The sequence below is a fragment of the Dermacentor variabilis genome, chromosome 1, assembly GCF_050947875.1.
Source record: "Dermacentor variabilis isolate Ectoservices chromosome 1, ASM5094787v1, whole genome shotgun sequence".
In the NCBI taxonomy this organism is placed as follows: domain Eukaryota; kingdom Metazoa; phylum Arthropoda; class Arachnida; order Ixodida; family Ixodidae; genus Dermacentor; species Dermacentor variabilis.
In genome coordinates, this window is record NC_134568.1 from 112,731,891 (window position 1) to 112,753,272 (window position 21,382).

Sequence of the window (21,382 nt, forward strand, 5' to 3'; positions counted from 1 at the left end):
GCCGCAGAGAGACCATGACGACCCGGCAAATTAACCAACAACGCACTGGGCGCCAAACGTGGCCAGCCCTGCTGTCGTCACCGATCCTCCAAAAGCGGCGCATGGTCGGTTAGCGTTGTCTTCCTCGCTCGTTCTCTGAAGGGCGCCGCCACCGCGGGTCGGTCAAAGCACGTGCAGTGGGCTGAAATAGCTGTCACGTTGCCACCCCGGCCGGCCATTCCTAACAAGGGAGACAGAGCGTTGCGAGAAAAAGACGCATTGATCACTGCAGCGTCACCCTCGGCAGCGGAACGTCGTCTGCAAGGCGACATGCACACAAGTACGGACAAGCGGCGAGAAGAAAGGGCAACCGCAAGACCAAGAAGCGAGCGGTATGTATGTACGTACAAGTGCGCTGCGCACATGGGAGAACCCGTGAAAGACGAGCAAGGATAGAAAGTATGATTCAGAGAGAGAGTGGGGGGAAGGATGATGTTTGGCGAGCCGAGCGCGCCTTCGTCGCAAGTTTCAGTGGGGCGGATGGCCGTGTAAACAAGTTCTAGCAGACGACAATCGCGCGACGCCGCGTCTCGCCCGCACGTTAGGTCCCACGCATAGGCCACCCGCCCGACAGCACGCACGTAGCCTGCGGAGGTGGGTCCTCAGTGCGATATATATATATATATATATATATATATATATCATAAGAAGAGAGAGAGAGAGGAATATAGGAAGGCAGGGATGTTAACCAGACAAGAGACTGGTTTGCTACCCTACGCTGGGGGAAGGGAGAAGGGAAGAGAGATAAGGGAGAGAGAAGGTGTAGATACGTGTACGGACAGTACTTGAGTTAAAGCCGCTCGCACAAACCGGAAGTTCTGAGAAAGCACAAAAGTGCCTTCACTGCATTCTGAGCCGATGATCGGTGGGGAAGGTGCTCCAGGGCTGTGTTTGGATCTGACTTGCTGGTACGATCTGTTGGGAACTCGGCGCTGACGCCCGTGGTTGTACCTGGGTCGCAAGCCCCAAGGGTAGCGTTGGCCTGGCGGCCTGGGGTACAACTGGAAGCATCCGAAGGTCCCGGCAAAGCATGAGTCGACTGGTAACAACGAAACAACTTGTTTATTTTAACATCGCAAAGAGTTGGTGGTCAGGTTTGACCGAAGTAGAGAGACGGGAGAGCACTTCACTCAACTGAAGAAATCGGAGCCCTCCCTGGCGTCCGGGGGCAGCTGTTTTTATACTCTCGCAGTTGAGGGCAAGAAGGAACCCCTCAAAAGACGAGCACGTGAATGTACAATGGGCTAATGGTGACGCACACTGTCGTAGCGATGCCGTAGCACCATGTCGTGGCGCTGCGCACGATCTCGTAGCACCTGGTCGTGGCGCTGCGCAGCACACTGTCGTGGCGCTGCGCAGCACACTGTCGTGGCGCTGCCGGTCGGACACAATGACTGTAACGAGAAGATGGTCCCTGCTTTGGCATCGCCTGTTTCGGGCACAATGACTGGAACGAGATCCCTGCTTTGGCATCGCCTGTTTCGGGCCCAATAACTGGAATGAGATCCCTGCTTTGGCATCGCCTGTTTCGGGCACAATGACTGGAACGAAATCCCTAGGCGGTCGCATCGCCGCAGACGCGCCTGGAAACACCTGGCGATGAGTGTTGCGGTGACGACGATCGGGCCAAAATGTCCGCCGCCCCGCCGCCGTTGCGCCGGCAAAACCACGTGTCGCAGGCGAAACGCAACAGACCGCCCCGCCGGGGAAAGGAGATCCCGATGGACAGGGGACTGCATCCGCTGTCCGGAGGGATGTCGCTCGATGATGCTCATAACCGAAGTCGGGCGTCCCTTGACGTTTCTTGAGCGCAGCGCACAGAGAAGGCCTCGTTCTCTCGTTCAGGTTCGCACGGGACACTGCAAAGTGACTTCGGGAGAGTTCACATTTTTGTTCTCGTTCCCGGCAAGCGTTAGAACTACGCTGAAAACTCAACCGCTCAGTCAGCAAGCACGGCACAACCCTCACTAAGCCCTGCCAGGCTCTTTCCCCTTTTTATACCACTGCCTAGTTCCTTACAGTAGTCTAGCATCACTCAGAACGCGTCCACAAATTGAAAAATTGCACTAGAAAGCATATCATCACTTTGAAACACTAAACAAAAGCAATATGTTAAAAAAAATCCTGCCTCAGGAAGAAAAACATCAGTAACAAACAATTTTGAGGCTGATTCCTACGTTAGGGGCTTCGACTTAAGCCATCGGCGTTACCGTTGAGACTCCCCTTTTTGTAACGCACCTCAAAGGAATATTGTTGTAAAGCGAGGCTCCAGCGCAGGAGGCGGCCATTTTTGGGAGAGATGGTCTGCAGCCATTGGAGAGGGCAGTGATCTGTCTCAATGATAAACCTCGAGCCGGCTAGATAGCATGACAATTTCTGAACGGCCCACACGAGACATGCACACTCTTTCTCGGTGGCGCTATACGCCTGCTCACGACTGGTCAGCTTACGACTAGCATACAGGACGGGGTGTTCTACTTCTCCATTTTCCCGTTGGCACAGTACAACGCCCATGCCTCGCTCACTAGCATCGCACTGAACAATGAACCCTTTTGTATAGTCTGGCGATCGTAGCACAGGCTGGCCTGTTAGGGCACTCTTTAGGGCGCTAAAAGCTCTTTCCTTTGTCTCGTCCCAGACGACTGTTTGAGGCTCTGTCTTTCTTAGAGCATCCGTCAGGGGAGCCGCGATATCAGAGTACCTAGGGATGTACCTCTGATAGTAGCCGGCGACACCTAAGAACGACCGAATATCGGTCTTTGTGCGCGGTTGCGGAAAGTCTCGCACAGCGGCCACTTTTATTTCAGAGGGGCGGCGACGACCCTGACCAATCACGTGACCGAGGTAGACAACCTCGGCCTGTGCTAACTGGCACTTAGGAGCCTTTACTGTCAAGCCTGCTTCGCGCAGGCGGGTTAGCACTGCCCGCAAGTGTGTCATATGCTCAGACCAGGATGCGGAGAATATCGCTACGTCGTCTAGATACGGTAAAGCGAATTCTTGCTGTCCCCGCAACACTTTATCCATGAGACTTGAAAAACAGTATGGCGCGTTCTTCAAACCAAAACTCAACACTTTAGGACGGAATGTTCCCATTGGTGAAATGAACGCCGCATACCTACTAGCCTCTTCTGTAAGTGGAACCTGCCAATAACCCCTGACAAGATCTAGGGTCGAAATAAACTGAGCGCTACTAACTTTCTCAAGGCGCTCCTCGATGTTAGGGATCGGATAAATTTGATCCTTAGTGATGGAATTAAGCCTGCGGTAGTCGACGCAAGGACGAGGTTCCTTGCCCGGTACCTCAACTAAAATCAAAGGGGAGGTATAATCACTCTCACCTGCCTCAATAACACCGAGCTGTAGCATTTTCTTTACCTCAGCCTCCATAATATCGCTCTGGCGGGGTGACACCCGATACGCCTTGGATCGTACTGGCTCTGGGGAGGTAAGTTCAATATCATGAGTAAGTACAGAAGTCCTACCAGGCCTCTCAGAGAACAGACCTTGAAACTCTTGTAATAGCTGGTGTAGTTCGGTTTTCTGCTCAGGCGACAGCGGTGCTTTACTGATAAGGTCACTAATGACTTGACCGGTGTCTTCCCTGTTCGTCACTGAGCCTAGTCCTGGAAGCTCGACCGGAAGCTCTTCAGGAACGTTTACCATCATGCACACCACTGCTTCCCTTTGTCTATAAGGTTTGAGCAGATTACAGTGGTAAACTTGCTGTGCTTTCCGCTTTCCTGGCAGACTTACCACGTAGTTAACGTCCGACAGTTTCTGAACAATTCGTGCTGGGCCCTCCCACTGCACGTCTAGTTTGTTGTTTAGCGATGTGCGCAATATCATGACCTCATCGCCAACCTCAAAACGACGGGCCCTGGCTGTCCGATCATAATAAACCTTGGCCCTCTGCTGGGCCTTTGCCATTGCTTCACCTGACAACTCCTGTGCCCTTCTTAAGCGTTCGAGGAGCTTAAGCACGTACTCCACCACGACTGGGTCGTCGCCCCTACCTTCCCATGATTCTCGAAGCATGCGAAGCGGAGATCGAAGCGAGCGACCGTACACCAGTTCAGCTGGCGAAAACCCCGTAGCCGCATGCGGCGCGGTCCTTAAAGCAAACATCACCCCAGGCAGACACAGCTCCCAGTCAGTTCGATGTTCAAAACACAACGCTCTCAACACGCGCTTCATGACGGAGTGGAGCTTCTCAACGGAATTCGACTGTGGGTGGTACACTGAGCTGTGTAACAGCTTTACCCCACACCTTTCGAGAAAAGTTGTCGTCAAAGCGCTAGTAAACACTGTGCCCTGATCTGATTGGATTTCCGCAGGGAAACCAACTCGCGCAAATATGGACAGTAGTGCATTAACTATCTCAACTGAGCTGAGTTCTTTAAGCGGCACTGCTTCAGGGAACTTTGTCGCTGGGCAGATCACAGTCAAAATGTGTCTGTACCCCGTGGCTGTTACCGGCAGAGGTCCCACTGTATCAATAACGAGCCGTCTAAAAGGCTCCGTTATGATAGGTACCAATTTCAACGGCGCCCTTGATTTGTCCCCTGGTTTGCCCACCCGCTGACAAGTGTCACACGTCCTCACGAAATGGTCTGCGTCCCGAAAACACCCTGGCCAATAGTACTCTTGCAAGAGACGGTCCTTAGTTTTCTTAACTCCTAGGTGTCCGGACCACGAACCCCCATGTGACAAGCGCAACAGATCCTGACGATAGCATTGAGGCACGACCAGCTGATCGAACTCCACTCCTCTGCGGTCTAGATACTTCCGGTACAGGACTCCACCCCTTTCCACAAAACGCGCAGTTTTCCTGGCGATACCTTCTTTGACATTGCAGCGCACGTTTTCCAGGCTGCCATCCTTTTTTTGCTCGGCTATCAAAGCCGACCGGCTGACTTTTAGCAACCTATCAAGTCCGTCTGACGTAGGCGCGATGAGCAAATCAGTCGATAGCTCTTCTAACTTTCCCGAATCGGGCATTTCCTCTTCAGTATCTGGCGCCTTTAACGTTACAGACTCAAGTTTATTCAGTTCGGGCGTGCTCGGAATATCAGCTTGCTGCGCCTCTGACCCTTTTTCGTTGTTTGATAACGTCGGCCCCGCAACTACCGCCTTTGCAGCGAGCTCCCGAACCTTCGATCTGGTTAAGGCCTGAACACTAGCTTCACCAAACAAAAGCCCCTTCTCGCGCAGGAGGTGATCGGACCTGTTTGAAAATAGGTACGGGTACTGGGGTGGCAGCATAGATGACACTGCCGCCTCTGTCTCAAGCGCTCCGAAAGGTCCTTCAATAAGCACCTTTGCTACTGGCAGACACACGCTATGAGCTTCCACGGCTTGCTTGATCCACGCGCACTCGCCCGTGAACATATGGGGTTCTACGTAAGACGGGTGAACTACATCCATCGTAGCTGCGGAATCGCGAAGCACTCGGCACTCTTTCCCGTTCACGAGGAGGTCTCGCATGTAAGGCTCGAGAAGCTTCATGTTCTCGTCAGTGCTGCCTATTGAAAAAAACACAACTTTTGGTGTTGTTTCCGGACACTGCGCCGAAAAGTGACCCGGCTTCTGGCACGTATAACAAACGCCCGCTCGCCTCATCTCGAACCGCTTTCTGCGTTCGGCTTCGGCTGCCGTCTCTTTACGTTTGGTCGGATTGCTTTCACTCGCATCCTCACTACGCGTGTCCCCCTTAAATCTCATGGGCGTGAACCTTGGCCTCTCAGACTTGGAGCCAAATTCACCCTTTTGACCGTCCTTAGCTCCGCGAGCTCGACGCGTCACAAACTCCTCGGCTAGCTCAGCGGCTCTAGCCACCGTACTCACGTCTGGCCTATCCAAGACCCAGTATCGCACGTTCTCAGGTAACCGACTATAAAACTGTTCTAGCCCGAAACACTGCAGAACTTTATCGTGGTCACCAAACGCTTTCTCTTCTTTGAGCCACTCCTGCATGTCCGACATAAGCCTATACGCAAACTCTGTATATGACTCACTTTTGCCTTTCTCATTTTCCCGAAACTTCCGACGGAACGCTTCCGCAGACAGCCGGTACTTTTTTAGCAGACTCGATTTTACTTTGTCGAAATCCTCTGCTTCCTCTCTATCCAAGCGAGCGACTACGTCGGCCGCCTCGCCGGGTAACAAAGTGAGCAAGCGCTGTGGCCACGTTTCCCGAGAGAACCCCTGCTTCTCGCACGTTCGCTCAAAGTTAACCAGGAACAAACCAATGTCCTCTCCAAGCTTAAACGGCCGCATCAGGTCAGTCATTTTGAACAATACGCGTTCTCCTGCACCGTGTGCCTGACTTCCATTACGAGCGCGTTCCATCTCTACCTCGAGACGCTTCATTTCCAAAGCGTGTTCGCGCTCTTCTTTTTTCTCTTGTTGCTCTCGCTTTTTCTGTTCTTTACGTTCACGCTCTTCTTTTTCTGTCTCCCTCTCTTCAATAGTCTCAAGGCATTCCGACAGCTCGTCATCCTCAGCCTCTAACTCAAGAATAGCCTTTAGCAGTTCAGGTTTTCTTAGTTTGTCTGAGACATCCAGACCCAACTCTCTTGCAAGCTCCAACAATTTCGGTTTGCGCAACGACTTCAAATCCATGGCTGCTCTGAATGCTGCTTTCTCTACTGCTTACTATTGTCTTGCCGCAAACTAACCCGGCAGCAACGACAACCACAATTACCAGCTCTGTTTCTGACACTAACAAAAAGCCTGGCAAAGCTCAGAAGAAGAAAGTCCCGCACTCACCAAACCTCGCAGTCAAGAGTTCCGCGCAGTCGTTCCGCTGCAGGCAACCAGTCGTCACACAGGGCTCGTTGCACTGCTCCCGGATCGTCGTTGAGCTGCTCAGCATACAGTCAACTGCATCTCTTTGCTGCTGGCCTCCGTTGTCGCGATCTCGCCGCTGGCAGACCGTTGTTTGAAGTCGTAGGCGATCCCACCGCTGCCACCAGATGTTTGGATCTGACTTGCTGGTACGATCTGTTGGGAACTCGGCGCTGACGCCCGTGGTTGTACCTGGGTCGCAAGCCCCAAGGGTAGCGTTGGCCTGGCGGCCTGGGGTACAACTGGAAGCATCCGAAGGTCCCGGCAAAGCATGAGTCGACTGGTAACAACGAAACAACTTGTTTATTTTAACATCGCAAAGAGTTGGTGGTCAGGTTTGACCGAAGTAGAGAGACGGGAGAGCACTTCACTCAACTGAAGAAATCGGAGCCCTCCCTGGCGTCCGGGGGCAGCTGTTTTTATACTCTCGCAGTTGAGGGCAAGAAGGAACCCCTCAAAAGACGAGCACGTGAATGTACAATGGGCTAATGGTGACGCACACTGTCGTAGCGATGCCGTAGCACCATGTCGTGGCGCTGCGCACGATCTCGTAGCACCTGGTCGTGGCGCTGCGCAGCACACGGTCGTGGCGCTGCGCAGCACACTGTCGTGGCGCTGCCGGTCGGACACAATGACTGTAACGAGAAGATGGTCCCTGCTTTGGCATCGCCTGTTTCGGGCACAATGACTGGAACGAGATCCCTGCTTTGGCATCGCCTGTTTCGGGCCCAATAACTGGAATGAGATCCCTGCTTTGGCATCGCCTGTTTCGGGCACAATGACTGGAACGAAATCCCTAGGCGGTCGCATCGCCGCAGACGCGCCTGGAAACACCTGGCGATGAGTGTTGCGGTGACGACGATCGGGCCAAAATGTCCGCCGCCCCGCCGCCGTTGCGCCGGCAAAACCACGTGTCGCAGGCGAAACGCAACAGCTGGTATTTTGTAGCGATGCCTTTTCCGATTCTATGCTTTTTCAGGCTTTTCGCGCTTGGCCAGTGGCCAGAGCGACGGTCTACCCACATTATCAACGGGATCAGGCGGCCGTGTGTGGTGGATGATAAGAATAGCATAGAATAAGGCATAAGGCATCCCTACAAAATAGTACTGTCTGTTCACTCAGAGGACGATCATTAATTTCCTCAATGTGTTGGACAAAGATTGTCTTTGTGCTTGAAATTGAGGACATGGCACAATAAGTGGTCAATGTTCTCCTCGCATCCGCAAACATTGCATGCAGGACTATCAGCCATTCCAATTAGTGCTGAGTAAGCATTTGTGAAGGCAACTCCAAGCCACAACCGACACAGGAGAGACGCGTCACGTCGGTGCAGACCGGCTGGAGGTCTGAGTTGAAGTGACGGGTTTAGTCTGTGCAGTCTTGTGCAGTCTTGTATGTGCGGTATTCCACTCTGCTAAGAGATCGTGCGTGCTAGAATGCGAAGTTGTCTCGCGGCGTCGGTCCTTGAGAGAGGAATGGGCACGCAGTGGTCTTCTTGGTTTGACGTCCGACCTGTCTTATCGGCGTCATTTCCTATGATACCGCAATGACCTGGTATCCACTGAAAAGAGATATCATGGCCTTTTTCTCTTAAGTGATGGACAATTCCACGATTTCGCACGTGAGCTGATCGTGAGTTCCATGTCGGAGAAAAGACTGCATACATTGCAAGGCCGGCCTTGAATCGCAGAAGACTGCCCATTTGCTTATATCATAAGAAGCCAATAAACACTGACACCAAGGACAACATAGGGGGAATTATATATATATATATATATATATATATATATATATATATATATATATAATATATATATATATATATATATATATATATATATATATATATATAACGTTCGTGTGTTTCTCTCCTCTTTCAGTTTACCCTGCACCAACACAGTCGGCCCTGGCTAGTTCGACGGGTTCCTTCGTCGCCGGCACGCTAGATTTCGGCGCTAGGAGGCTTCCTTAAAAACGGCGAAATCGCGCGTGCCGTCGTGTGCCGTTCTTATCCACCGTGTCGACACAACAGCGTGTTCGTGCTCTGTGGCGAAAGAGCAGCATGTGCGATAGAGGAAATCGGTAGCCACACATTTTCCGCTTTCGCATCTGTCGCGCGATAATTGGCCGTTATCGTCGCTAACATGTTCCACCAGCACGATGCTTGTTGCAGTATGCCTCTGTGTGAAATAAATTACAAGTGGCAACGTACGTTTTTCCATTGCACGACGGTGCAGTGGTCACATGAAAGGGCACAAGCGCGCTGGTGGTCGCCCCAATATGACGCAGCGCGATGCGATTCAGACTGCACAGACGCTCAATAACGGTGCAACAAGTGCAAGGAGCAGACGGCAGCACAAGTGCATGCACCCGAACGCCTCACCCCTGACAAGTGCAAAAGGTACGCTTTTATTGCTTTTCTTCTCATCTTTCTGCGGGAAGCAGGAGCACACTGGGCCAACCGAGGGCGTATAGCTGTTATATAAATATATAAAAAAAAATGTCATGGGACAGCTTCCAAGCTCTACGTCGGCAGAGCGTCGTCATAGCTGTCGTCGACGGCGTCGTCTATGAATAGTCACCGCAGATGAGGTCGCGAGGGGTTTCCTTGCCAGACGCGTGGGCCCTGACAAGCTGGGCACTGGCGGTAATAGAAACAGAGAGTCGGCAAATAGCTTGAGAAAGAATATTCGGCAGTCCGGCGACGCCGCCGACCGCTCACCTTCGGTGCGGTATCCCGTGTGATCCTCCTTATCCATGTCGCCGGCCTCCAGCATGCCCTCGCTCGACGACGCACGATGGCCTGATGGCAGAAGCGAAGCGCCTTCGCGGGAACTTGGTTTGCCCCCTCTGACGCCGACTCCGGTGCCCTCTTGTGACATGAAGACCGCTGATTCGCTACCTATTTTCTCTTTGTACCTTTTCCACTCTCCAGTAGTGGTGCGACGAGGGAGGCGGGGTTAACGAGGCTTTTGTTTTACTGCACGCACGCCAGCGCTCCTCTATCTTGGCGTCATGCGGTGCAAGCTCGCGTCTGTTTTTGCACAAGTGCCAACAACTCCGCAGCCGCCGCCCGCCGCTTGCCGGAGAGTCCTCAGTGGAGAGGGCGAGAGAGCGAGCATGTGGGGATAGGCCGAGCGACGCAGGATTCATTGGACGCGATGTTGGGGGAGAAGCGGGGGAGAGAAATCTACTACGCGCCGGCAGCGGCCACGACCGAGGCTTCAGAAGACCTACAGAGCCGCTCTTTCTTACCCTCTCATGCGGCCTACGTCACTTCCTTCGATGTACCAAGACACGACTGTTTTAGCTGTTTTGCGCTCGCCGACCTACTCCAGCTTTTTTTCTCCGACAAGCCCGCTCTTGCTTCTCCTCGCTGTGGAGTCGCCTATTGAAGGTCCGGCCCCGAGTGGCTTCGTTGCCGCCTCCATCCTCTTCCTCGTCCTTTATATAACGATTATGACCTGCCACCAGCGGGACTGCTCTGGAGCACTTTTAGCGTTTCTCTTCTGAGCTGTATTTTTGTTGAGTCCTTTGGTTGGTTGACCTCGCGTTGTTTTCATTCTCTCCCTGCCTCAATAAGCGCGCGCGGAGGCGCCGGTGGTGGTTGGACGGCCGCTGCCGGCTCCGAAAGGAGGAAAGCACGTGCGCTCCGGGGCGAGGCACTTGTTGCTCGCGCGCTGGCCTCCTCCCTGGGGGAGAGAGAGGAGGAGGAAACGGATGGAGGAAGGATGCAGCGAGAAAAAAGGCATCGACGGGCAAGGCCTATCGGTTGGTCGCGCAAACGTCCGCTTGCGGCGATGCGGCACGTTGAGTGGGTGAGCGCTCCCGAAGATTGTGATGTTGAGACGATGAGCGATCCCTAGCTCGAGGGCTCTGTTGCTTGATTGATAGGCAGGGGCAACGGGTGGCGGTGCACAGTCGCGCTGTGAGTTTGGAAGTTATATCACAGATGCTAAGTGAGATAAAATGATAAATGAAAGGCAGGGAGGTTAACCAGGACAGATGCTAATAAAGCGGAAAACTAAAGGTGGCAGTTGATCCCCACGACGTTGGCGAGGGAGGATCGAAGGTTTAGTGGATATGGCGAGAGACGAGACAGTGATATCGATTACAAGGAGTTAAGTATTCATAAAATATATTGAATATGCAAGCGATAGAGTAAAACATTTTGCAAGGAATCTGATCTGAAGACTAAGAGTGAAAGTTCCAAACATGTCACAATTCCGCATATCTTCCGAATCTTATATGAACTTCCCCTAGAAGGGCCCGCCAAGTGCTTATTTTATTTATTTATGACACGTGGTCCAAGCAGGGAGCGCGACATATGGTACGTACAATAAAAATATGATTGACAAAACAAACAAAACCATAAAAATACAAGATCGGGATGTGGATGCATTCAATTATACATTTGCATTCGCTTATATGCCGAGGAAAAAAAGAAAACATATATTTCGTTCTTAGAAAGGAAGGGGTCACTGCATCATGCCTGCGGTGGCGTGTAGTTCTGGTTAATAATTGCTGTAAATATTCAGATGGGTCAAGGGATAAATTGTTAGTGTGAAGTAGTTTAAGGAATTCAAGTCTCTCTTTCTTTATTCTAAGCTCGAGTGGTTCCATGTTGTTTAATTTCCATAAGTTCGGTGGGGGAATCAGGTCTTCAAAATTTTGTTGAATATAAATCTGACCGCTTTTCTCTGAATTTTCTCAAGACCATTGATATTAGTTTTTGTGTACGGATCCCAAACTATGCATGCATATTCATGCTTAGGTCTAATTAGGGAGAGGTAGCATAATATTTAAATTAGAAAGGGCTTTCCTAAGTTTGTGTCTCAAACGTCATAGTTTTATGAAGGCTGAAGCGCAAGTGTTAGGTATGTGATCGTTCCATGATAGTGTATCGTTAAGGGTCACTCCTAGGTATTTATAACTAGGGACTTGATGAAGAGGTGATGAATGTAACTTATAGGTAAAAAGCAGAGGTGATTTCTCATGTGTCATTCGCAGTAGTACGCTTTTATATTTATTTAGTGTCACTCCCCAGCATCTGCACCATGCAAAAATATTATTTAAACTACAATATTAACTAGTTTGGTCACGGATAGAAACAATATATTTAAAGAGTACACAATCATCGGCAAATAATCGAATTTGTACACTACCTTCAACCGTGTTAACAATATCATTAATGTATAGAACAACAATGAGAGGATCGCGGACACTGCCCTAGGGAACACCAGCTGTGACCGGAAGGCTGCCCGATTTTTCGCCATTTATCTCAAGGAATTGTTTCCGGTTAGATAAATATACATCTAAGAGATAAACATCTCAGATGTTACGTCTCAGCTATTTATACATCTCAAATATACATCTGAAGAGATAAACATCTGAGGAATTCCTAAGTTTTCAAGTTTTAGAATTAATTTATCTTGCGGGACCGTATCTAATGCATTACGGAAGTGAAGGAAAATTACCTCTATTTCTCCGTTCTTGTCGTGGGTTGATGCAAAGTAATGAACTACAGTGACCAGCTGTTTGACAGTCGAAAACCCTCTTCTGAACCTATGCTGAAAGTTAGTTAAGATGGAATGTTTTTCTAGATATCTGGCTATGCTTTTGCTATGATATGTTCGATGAATTTGCACCATGATAGCTGCAAACTCATCTTGCAGACGTTACCCTCGCCCCATTGTATACGTACAGAACTGGAGCGCGATCTGTGTACACTCAACGGGGATCCAAAGTGGCACTGTTCGGAGCTACACAGGGCCGTGGTCATTATAGATAATTGCGCTGCACGGACAGCAACTCGCTGGACGCCGTCCTCGAAGACAAACACTCCCACGCTTGTTGGGGCGTCTGAACCGTCCGCGGAATGCTTTTGGTAGAGCTGCGGTTAGTGGCGATCGCTTGAGCCCAAAGCAGCTGCATTGCTCCCGCAAATGATACCTCGGAAATTACGCATTAGCTTGCCCGCTTGCGCGCTTTACAATAACCCTCCACTGCCTGTCTAGGCGTTGGGTAGCGCCTCCTTTGGCTGGCGTTGATCCCCCGCACAAGCAACGTGCAGAATTCACTAAGAGCGTGCTAGGGTGCTGGAAGTGTTAGCCTGAGAGTTCCGGCACTTTCACCCGGCTGAGCACCGCTGCCCAGAAAAAAAAAAAAATGAGTGCGCGAGCATGCCCTCTGCAATTAATCAAATAATATATATCTGCACTGAAGCACCGGTGAAGTTCTCCGCGCCGTCAACCTTGTTGCATACTGTGCAAATGGCAAACTGAGAGAGCGCAGTCTTGAACGCCCAAGCTGGGGTAAATACCGATGCTTGCACTCAATGATGCTTGCAGAATTCGAGTCGTAACAGGTGCATATGGTAGCTTTAACGTTTCAATGATGATTCGCTCGCGCCTGTCTTTGTACAAAGGATATGTCGTTCTGGTAGACTATGTCCAAGTGGCCTACACCAGAGAACAGGGGCCGAATTCACAAAGATTTTCTTTAGTGAGGGATCTTTCCTGTTGGCCAGCGGCCTTCCCTAATGATATATCCTGCATCACGATTGGATAAAATTATTCCTTACGAACAATTCTAGCGTAAGAACTCTTTGTAAAATCAAGAACGCTCCCACCGCGGCTCGAGGCAGCCGCGAAGAGCTACGACCGAGACGAACAGCTCTGGGCCGTCCAGCAGGTCTTCGAGGCACTCGAAAGGCGGGGACCCAGCGAGCCGGCAACGGCAACCGGAGACCCGAGTAACTTCGTAGATGACCTAGGCCCTCGTCGGGGCGCGCGAGCGCCCAACTGCAGGCATAAAGTTCACTCCAATCCAATCCATTTGTGAATTCGAGCCCAGCTCCGTATGAAGCAACCAATCTGCCTTTTCTCTATTTTTTTTCTTTGTTTGCCTACCATTTACAGAACACTCTAACTTCGGTTTCTCAAAACGAAAGGTAGTCAACTCATTATTCTTAACTCGTGCAAGCTGTTGGCAAATGATGCTGGTATGAGATGGAGAATTGGGCGGGAATATTGAGCTAAAACGTTGCAAAGCGAACGTGAAACATTTGTAGCGCTTATGCTGTAACGCTATACCGTTACCACCCCAACGAGGTAGGGGTGTGGGAATATTTCAAACTTTTTGAATATTGAATCGAATAGTGTCCGATGCGATTCGGTCTTCTAATTGAATAGTCACTATTTGTAAATGCGAATATTTTTTTCGAATACTTTTCGAATATTTCGAAACGTCAACTGCGCCCAACTAAACATGAGGTTGGAGCAAAAGTACCGTGAATTCTCACCCACGCGGGCGTAGAATAGACATACAACATGAGAACTTGCGTTGTGGCGCAGGCTACGCTATTTAGGTAGCCATTCTTTACAGGTTGTACAGCAGTAATTCGCACACTCTGAAGAGCCTTGTGCATGCGAAGAAATTACTTGTTCTCTCCTAATGCTCCATTTGTGCTTTTAATAAACAGCGCTTCTATGCAATGACAGAAACGTCCAAACTTGAAGAGTACTGGGGTGTGAACATCGTTTTGCATTAATTGCGTTAACGGCTATTCATTATTCGATAACTATTCGTTATTCGATTCCATACGATTCTCTGCGTGCATTATTCGACTCGTATTCGATTCGGTCTCACAAATCACTATTCGCACACCCCTACAATGTGGTACACGCGGTAAGCGCGTGCACCACATTGTATGGTTCTCGATCTTTGCCCTTTTTTCGTGCTCGGCTGGTGTTTTCTTCTGGTGCTGCAGTTTTTCTCTGTTTATGTGCTTTTCGTGGATCAGTAACAGGCAACGACGGTTGTGGTGAACCCCGAGGACTCGTACTCTGCTGGGAGATCCTCCCCGCGGAGCTTTCCATGGAAGAGATGGTCTTGGACTTGTCTGGCGGCTAGCACAAACCGCACGCGGCTCGAAAGCGGCTCAGTTCTTCGGTAGGATCAGACACTGCTGATTCTGGGCTTTCTGACTCAAGATCAGAAGATTCGGATGCTTTCATACTTGCCAAGCACCACCGTCCAATGCGGACGTCTCCAGCATCGTCCTCAAGCGAAGAGACTATCATATACAGCAGCATCGTGACTACGACAATATCTTTCATGCCCGTCGACGCGATGCTGAGCCTGAATGCTATATCCCGACAGAAACAATGATTTCTTCTTCGAACTTGCCTCTGGACTAATCCAAGAGGTTCGTGTGAACCACTGGAAAAATGTCGTTGCCGTTGACACAACAGATGATAAGATGGTGCAAACTTTGCTTGGTTTGTCTGAAATCTGTGGTGTCCACACAGGGCTGTTGTGATCGGCCGTTCACCCCGCGGCAACCTCCGGTCACGGATAACGCGATTCTGGAAAACTGGCCGACGGCTGCGTCAAGGTCGTTCTCAAATGGGATGTTGTATGGCCGCCACTGTGGCACCTAGGTCAGCAGAGGTTTGGACAATTAGCAAGAATACGGTCCTTCACCTGTCAGCCTCCCAAATTGGCACGTCCACGCCGGAGACGGAGTCAGTGTACGATTACCCCATCCCCTGTTTCTGCCCAGTGATGTGCGTGTGTTTCCAGCAAAGCTCGCTTCGGAGGGAAAAGGCAACAAACCTCCGGATTGGTGGGACCTGATGTCATTGGTCTCCTGACGCCTGATTGAGAGAGGAGACTGAACAATGACCCCGCAGGGGATAAAAGAGTGACAGACGGCGGGAGTGATCGGCTGCTACAACTTCTTCATGAAATCTTGCTGTGCTACTTTGAATTTTCTTGTAAATAAGTAATATAAACTTGTTTGTAAAATGTCCTGGATGTTGGGCCCAGCCCCTCGTTCCCTTACACCTCCACGAGTAAAATACATTCCACGTCTTCGAAACCCCAATCGCAACATGGCCTTAGATACCACAGGGTGCGTATATAGCAGCTGCGGTCTTATCTGATGTCGACTTGTATATCAAAAACGACTTTTTAAGAGCATGATTGTTTGCACACCTCCATGCAGAATAATTAACGTTCGAAGGCAAGGATCGTCAAAGTGCATAAAGATACTGTTTGCCTGTGGAGAGCTGCCTAGTACCACGGCCCTTACAATACCATAAGTGTTTTAAGATTGGTCTGTGAAGGTTAGGTATATCGGTGCCCTAACTGTAATGGTGAACATTTGGCGACGGATAAAGGATGTCCTTCATTGAAGAATGAACTAAAGGCACTGCAAGAGAAAGCCAAAAAGAAGGCGGCAGGAGATGAAAGCTGGCGTCGCCGTAGTGCTAGTCCAGCAAGTGGAAAAGCAGCGCGTTCAAAGGATGACAAAGACAACGCATCGAAAAGTCAAACTCATCACTCAAACTCATCGTGCCCAGCGCAGCCATTGAAATCGTCGGAAAAAGTCTCTACAAACACTGTGACCACAGTGGAAAGCACTGCAAACGCAGTACCTAAACCGGCCTCAGCCAACTATGATGTGCAACTTGTCAATCTTATGAAGATGCTTGTCAACATCATGAGATCTGTAATCGCCGGTCGTTAGACACTAACAGCGTCAGCAACAGAGCAAGTTTTGGAGGCCCTCTTTCCATTCCTCGGCGACCCTCACTAGACGTTTTACCGAAACAATTTTAACAGTTGTCAGCACCGTCGCCCCTTTGTGCTACAACGGACTGTCAGGTCGATGCGACCGCGGTACGCTGATCTAATTCTTCGACTCATCGCTATGAAGCCTCCACCAGATGTAATAGCATTTCAGGAAACTAACGTGAGGAAAGATGAATATCAACTGCCAGGTTTAGTGCGTGTCCACAGTAACACTCGATGCGTGGAACCAGCCTGTGGCTCTTTCCAGTGTGTGGACGCGGCGCATACACGCAATACTCCAAAAGCATCAGTGTACGTGCTGACTTGGATTTGACGGTTCTTAGCACAGACGACATGTGTGACGATGAGTTTGAGTGCGCAGCTGTTGCTGTGAGCCTCAGGGGTGTGACTACGACTGCAGCAAGCATGTACAACAGGCCTACACGTTCTTCAGATATCTCATTTCTTGAGGGCTTACTGTCTCGGCGTTGTTCATCGTTTGTGTTATGCGCATATTTTAATGCCCGCCATCCGCGATGGTGTAGCCATCCCCAAGATAATCATGGGGCAGAGATTAACGAGGTCATTATCAAGAATGATCTGCAAATACTGAATGACAGTTCACCTACATTTATAGGTAGAGGAAAGGAGCATTTCACTATAGACCTTGCGATATCAACGAGAGATGTGTGCTTAGCCTGGTCATGCGAAGTTGACCCGTGGGGCTCAGATCACCTACCCATTTGGTTAACACCCGACACATACTGCGGGCCGCCAGACTGCCGTGCATACAGTGACAAACCGAGACAAGTTCCGTCAGCTGATCTCAGAGGCACAATCTCAAGCCAGCCTGTTCAAAGTGATGAGTGAGTGTTTACGAGAAGCTACAGTACAACGACGACGGAGTATCGGCAAATTAAACCCCAATCGAAAGCTTTTGCGGCTCTGCGCATGTCGACGCCGCGCTTTTAGGCGGGCACAGCGCTCTAAACGATGCGCCCACTGGGCTATGTATAATCGCATTGATGCAGCCATACGGCGGCATACAAAAAAGCTTCCTCGCAAGAGCTGGGCAGCCTTGTGTAGTTCGCTGCATAGTGGAAGTGGTTTTGGTAGTGTATGGCGCATACTGAAGTCTCTCTGCACTACCGAAGTCTGCAAGAATCCTACGGCTGCATTGTGCATAGCTACTTGCCAGTCACCAAAAGTCCTAGCGGAGGCATTTGCAGACCTTTTAGTCTCTCCTATATCCTGTGACACCCCAAATGACGACTTCCTCCTTTGACAAGTTAGAGTACCGTGACCTCTTCCTATAGTCCAGCCTGCCAGATGAACAGAGGTAGACATCGCTCTTGAGGAGTTGCGACACGCACTCAGCCTCTCCAAACGCCGCACTGCTTCAGGTAAAGACGGTGTGACGTATCAAGCACTGCAAAACATTGATAAGAGTTTTCGTGACCGTATATTGGACGAATATAATGAAGTATGGAGAACCGGTGTAATTCCTGCTGAATAGAAATCGTCCGTGGTGATGCCTGTTTTAAAGCCCGGGTGCCCTGCAAGACACCTCAAGTCCCACCGGCCAATACCCCTAACCTCAAATGTCATCAAGTTAATGGAGCGAATCCCGACTGTTCTCGTTCGATACTCTCTTTGGTGCAGCAGACATCTAACAATTATCTTTAGAAGATCTCTCTCAACCGCCACCCTTCCTCCCTCGTGGAAACTTGCTTCAATTCTCCCCTTATTTAAGTCAGATAACGTTTAATTATTATCTAACTATAGGCCCATCTCCTTAAAATCCATTCGTGTAAATTACTCGAACATATCTTTAAACATATTATGGAATTTCCTGAAACAATCATAATCTTATGCACTTTCCAGCGTGGTTTTAGACGTGGCCTCATCACTATAACGCAACTGACAGAATTAGTTCACGACATCAGTAGCTCCTTAGACATAGGCGACCAGATTGGTGCTATATTTATAAACTTTGAAAACGCCTTCGACACTGTCTCACACCTAAACTTATGCACAAGCTATTAGCTATACTAAAAAATGCATCCTTGGTTGGCTGGATATCGGACTTTTTTTCCCAGCGCTTACAATATGTACGTTTCAACTCTACTAACCCTTGATGCATGTTTTCACCAGGGGTTCCTCAAGGCTCAGTACTGGGTCCTCTTTTATTCCTGCTTTATATTTATGACCTCCCCCTACACACCTCAGTTAAAATCCGCCTTTTTGGAGACGATTGCGTTTTATATCATATAATTAAATCGCCAACTGATCACGTTGTCATTAAGAATTATTTCGCTGAGTTCTATAACCGGTCGAAAGCATGGGAAATGAATATAAACTTTTCCAAAACTGTTCCCATGTCTTTTACATGATGCTCATGCCTTTCCTTCTTTGCCTATGCCTTCAATAATATTACTTTAAATATAATGTTTGAATTCAAATATTTAGGTATCCTATTAACACACGAGTTATCATTGTCGAAACACATTGATGTCACCTGTAACAAGGGCCTTAAAAGAGTAGGTTACTTGCATCGTACGCTGTGTCTTGCTCCTCAAGAAACTAAACTAACATATAAAACCCTCATTCGCCCATCCTCGAATATAGCTGCGTTGTATGGAATGCATATAGACACTGTGACGTCAAAAAACTAGAATCAGTGAAAAAAAAGCAGTTCGTTCTGTTTGTAGGAGATATGACAAGGACTTTTCGCCGTCTAACTCTCTTGCCCTATTCGGTCTCACTCCTCTTGCAGAGCGTCGCAAACTTGAATGCCTAAAATTCCTTCACACGTTAATCAATTCTCCTCGTCTCTGCTCTCTAGATAACTATTTAACTTCTTCCAAACCCTCATCTACAAGGAGTCACCATGCTCTAAATATTTCAACGTTTTGTGCCCGCACTGATTCCTTTAAATACAGCTTTTTTCCATCAACAACTGAAATCTGGAATTCATTACCGGGTATTATCTGTTCACTACCACTGAAAGAATTCACGCAAGCTTGTTTATAAATGTTTGTATGTTTATTGTTCATCCCTCTCCAACAATAGCCTCATTGAGGCTACAGTATGTATAAATAAATAAAATAAAAGTAAAAGATAAACAGTGTCTCGGTAGGGAGTCGCGCCAAGAACTTTGTACTCAAACGCAAAATGTCACTGCCCCTAAACCACAACGGCGGGTAACGCTTACGAATGCAAACTAGGCTGAGCACGGTGCTGTGTTTGTGCGTTTCATACTGATTGCGGCGAATAAAAAAAATTGGAGGACGTTAAAGCTTCGCCTTTAAGAATGGAACGCGATAGCATTCAAAGATCCCCGACCGATTCTCACGCTTCACGGCAACTGCAGCGTATGTAACCCTGATGTTTACCGGGAAACTAGAGTGACTAGTACACCCTACTGGAAACGCTCGCGGCGAGCGCTATGCACGAAGGCGGGCTTTCTGGTCGAAACGCGGCCTCTTGCATGGGCAGAGGCGAACACCATATTGAAACGCTGCAAAAGGGGTTTGTTTCAGTTTTCGCGCAACATAACTATGTTTTCTCGTATATTCAAATTACAATCCGAGAGCTGTCATGTCTGTAGGTTGTGTGTAAGTCGTAGTTTACGATTTTTCCACGTATTTTAGCTTGGGAAATTCAATTAGGTCAGTTAATTTCTTGCGTCACATAAACGGCCTGGGTATATGTGGTTCGAAAATCTTCTGCCGATGCGACGTCCGACGTCGGCCGGTAGACGCCGACGCGGGATGCGGACTCCTTAACGCTGTGGCGTTGATATGGGGCGTAGCTGAGACATACAACTATACGAAGTAATCGACCGATAGACTCCGACGCGGCACGCGGACTCCTTAACGCTGTGGCTTTGATGTGGGGCGTAGCTCAGACATACAACTATACGAAGTAGTCGGCCGATAGACGCCGACGCGGGACGCGGACTCCTTAACGCTGTGGCGTTGATATGGGGCGTAGCTCAGACATGCAACTATACGAAGTAATTGGCCGATAGACGCCGACGCGGGACTCGGACTCCTTAACGCTGTGGCTTTGATGCGGGGTGTAGCTCAGACATGCAACTATACGAAGTAGTCGGCCGATAGACGCCGACGCGGGACGCGGACTCCTTAACGCTGTGGCTTTGATGCGGGGCGTAGCTCAGACATACAACTATACGAAGTAGTCGGCCGATAGACGCCGACGCGGGACGCGGACTCCTTAACGCTGTGGCGTTGATATGGGGCGTAGCTCAGACATGCAACTATACGAAGTAATTGGCCGATAGACGCCGACGCGGGACTCGGACTCCTTAACGCTGTGGCTTTGATGCGGGGTGTAGCTCAGACATGCAACTATACGAAGTAGTCGGCCGATAGACGCCGACGCGGGACGCGGACTCCTTAACGCTGTGGCTTTGATGCGGGGCGTAGCTCAGACATACAACTATACGAAGTAGTCGGCCGATAGACGCCGACGCGGGACGCGGACTCCTTAACGCTGTGGCGTTGATATGGGGCGTAGCTCAGACATGCAACTATACGAAGTAATTGGCCGATAGACGCCGACGCGGGACTCGGACTCCTTAACGCTGTGGCTTTGATGCGGGGTGTAGCTCAGACATGCAACTATACGAAGTAGTCGGCCGATAGACGCCGACGCGGGACGCGGACTCCTTAACGCTGCGGCTTTGATGCGGGGCGTAGCTCAGACATACAACTATACGAAGTAGTCGGCCGATAGACGCCGACGCGGGACGCGGACTCCTTAACGCTGTGGCGTTGATATGGGGCGTAGCTCAGACATACAACTATACGAAGTAGTCGGCCGATAGACGCCGACGCGGGACGCGGACTCCTTAACGCTGTGGCGTTGATATGGGGCGTAGCTCAGACAT

At 49.7% G+C, this 21,382-nt stretch overlaps 1 protein-coding gene across 4 annotated transcripts in view; it reads right to left on the reverse strand.

The window, feature by feature from the left end:
• Positions 1-21,382, reverse strand: part of LOC142583094 (stomatin-like) — a 144,172-nt gene that overhangs the window by 83,761 nt on the left and 39,029 nt on the right. Inside the window, exon 1 of one of the 4 annotated variants that reach the window (XM_075693418.1) lies at positions 9,611-9,959. The exons of the other annotated variants lie outside the window; for them this stretch is intronic. Coding sequence (XP_075549533.1) covers positions 9,611-9,770 — 160 coding nt within the window. The 5' untranslated portion in view covers positions 9,771-9,959. Of the gene's footprint in view, positions 1-9,610; positions 9,960-21,382 lie in introns of those variants that run through there. 4 annotated transcript variants of the gene reach the window in all.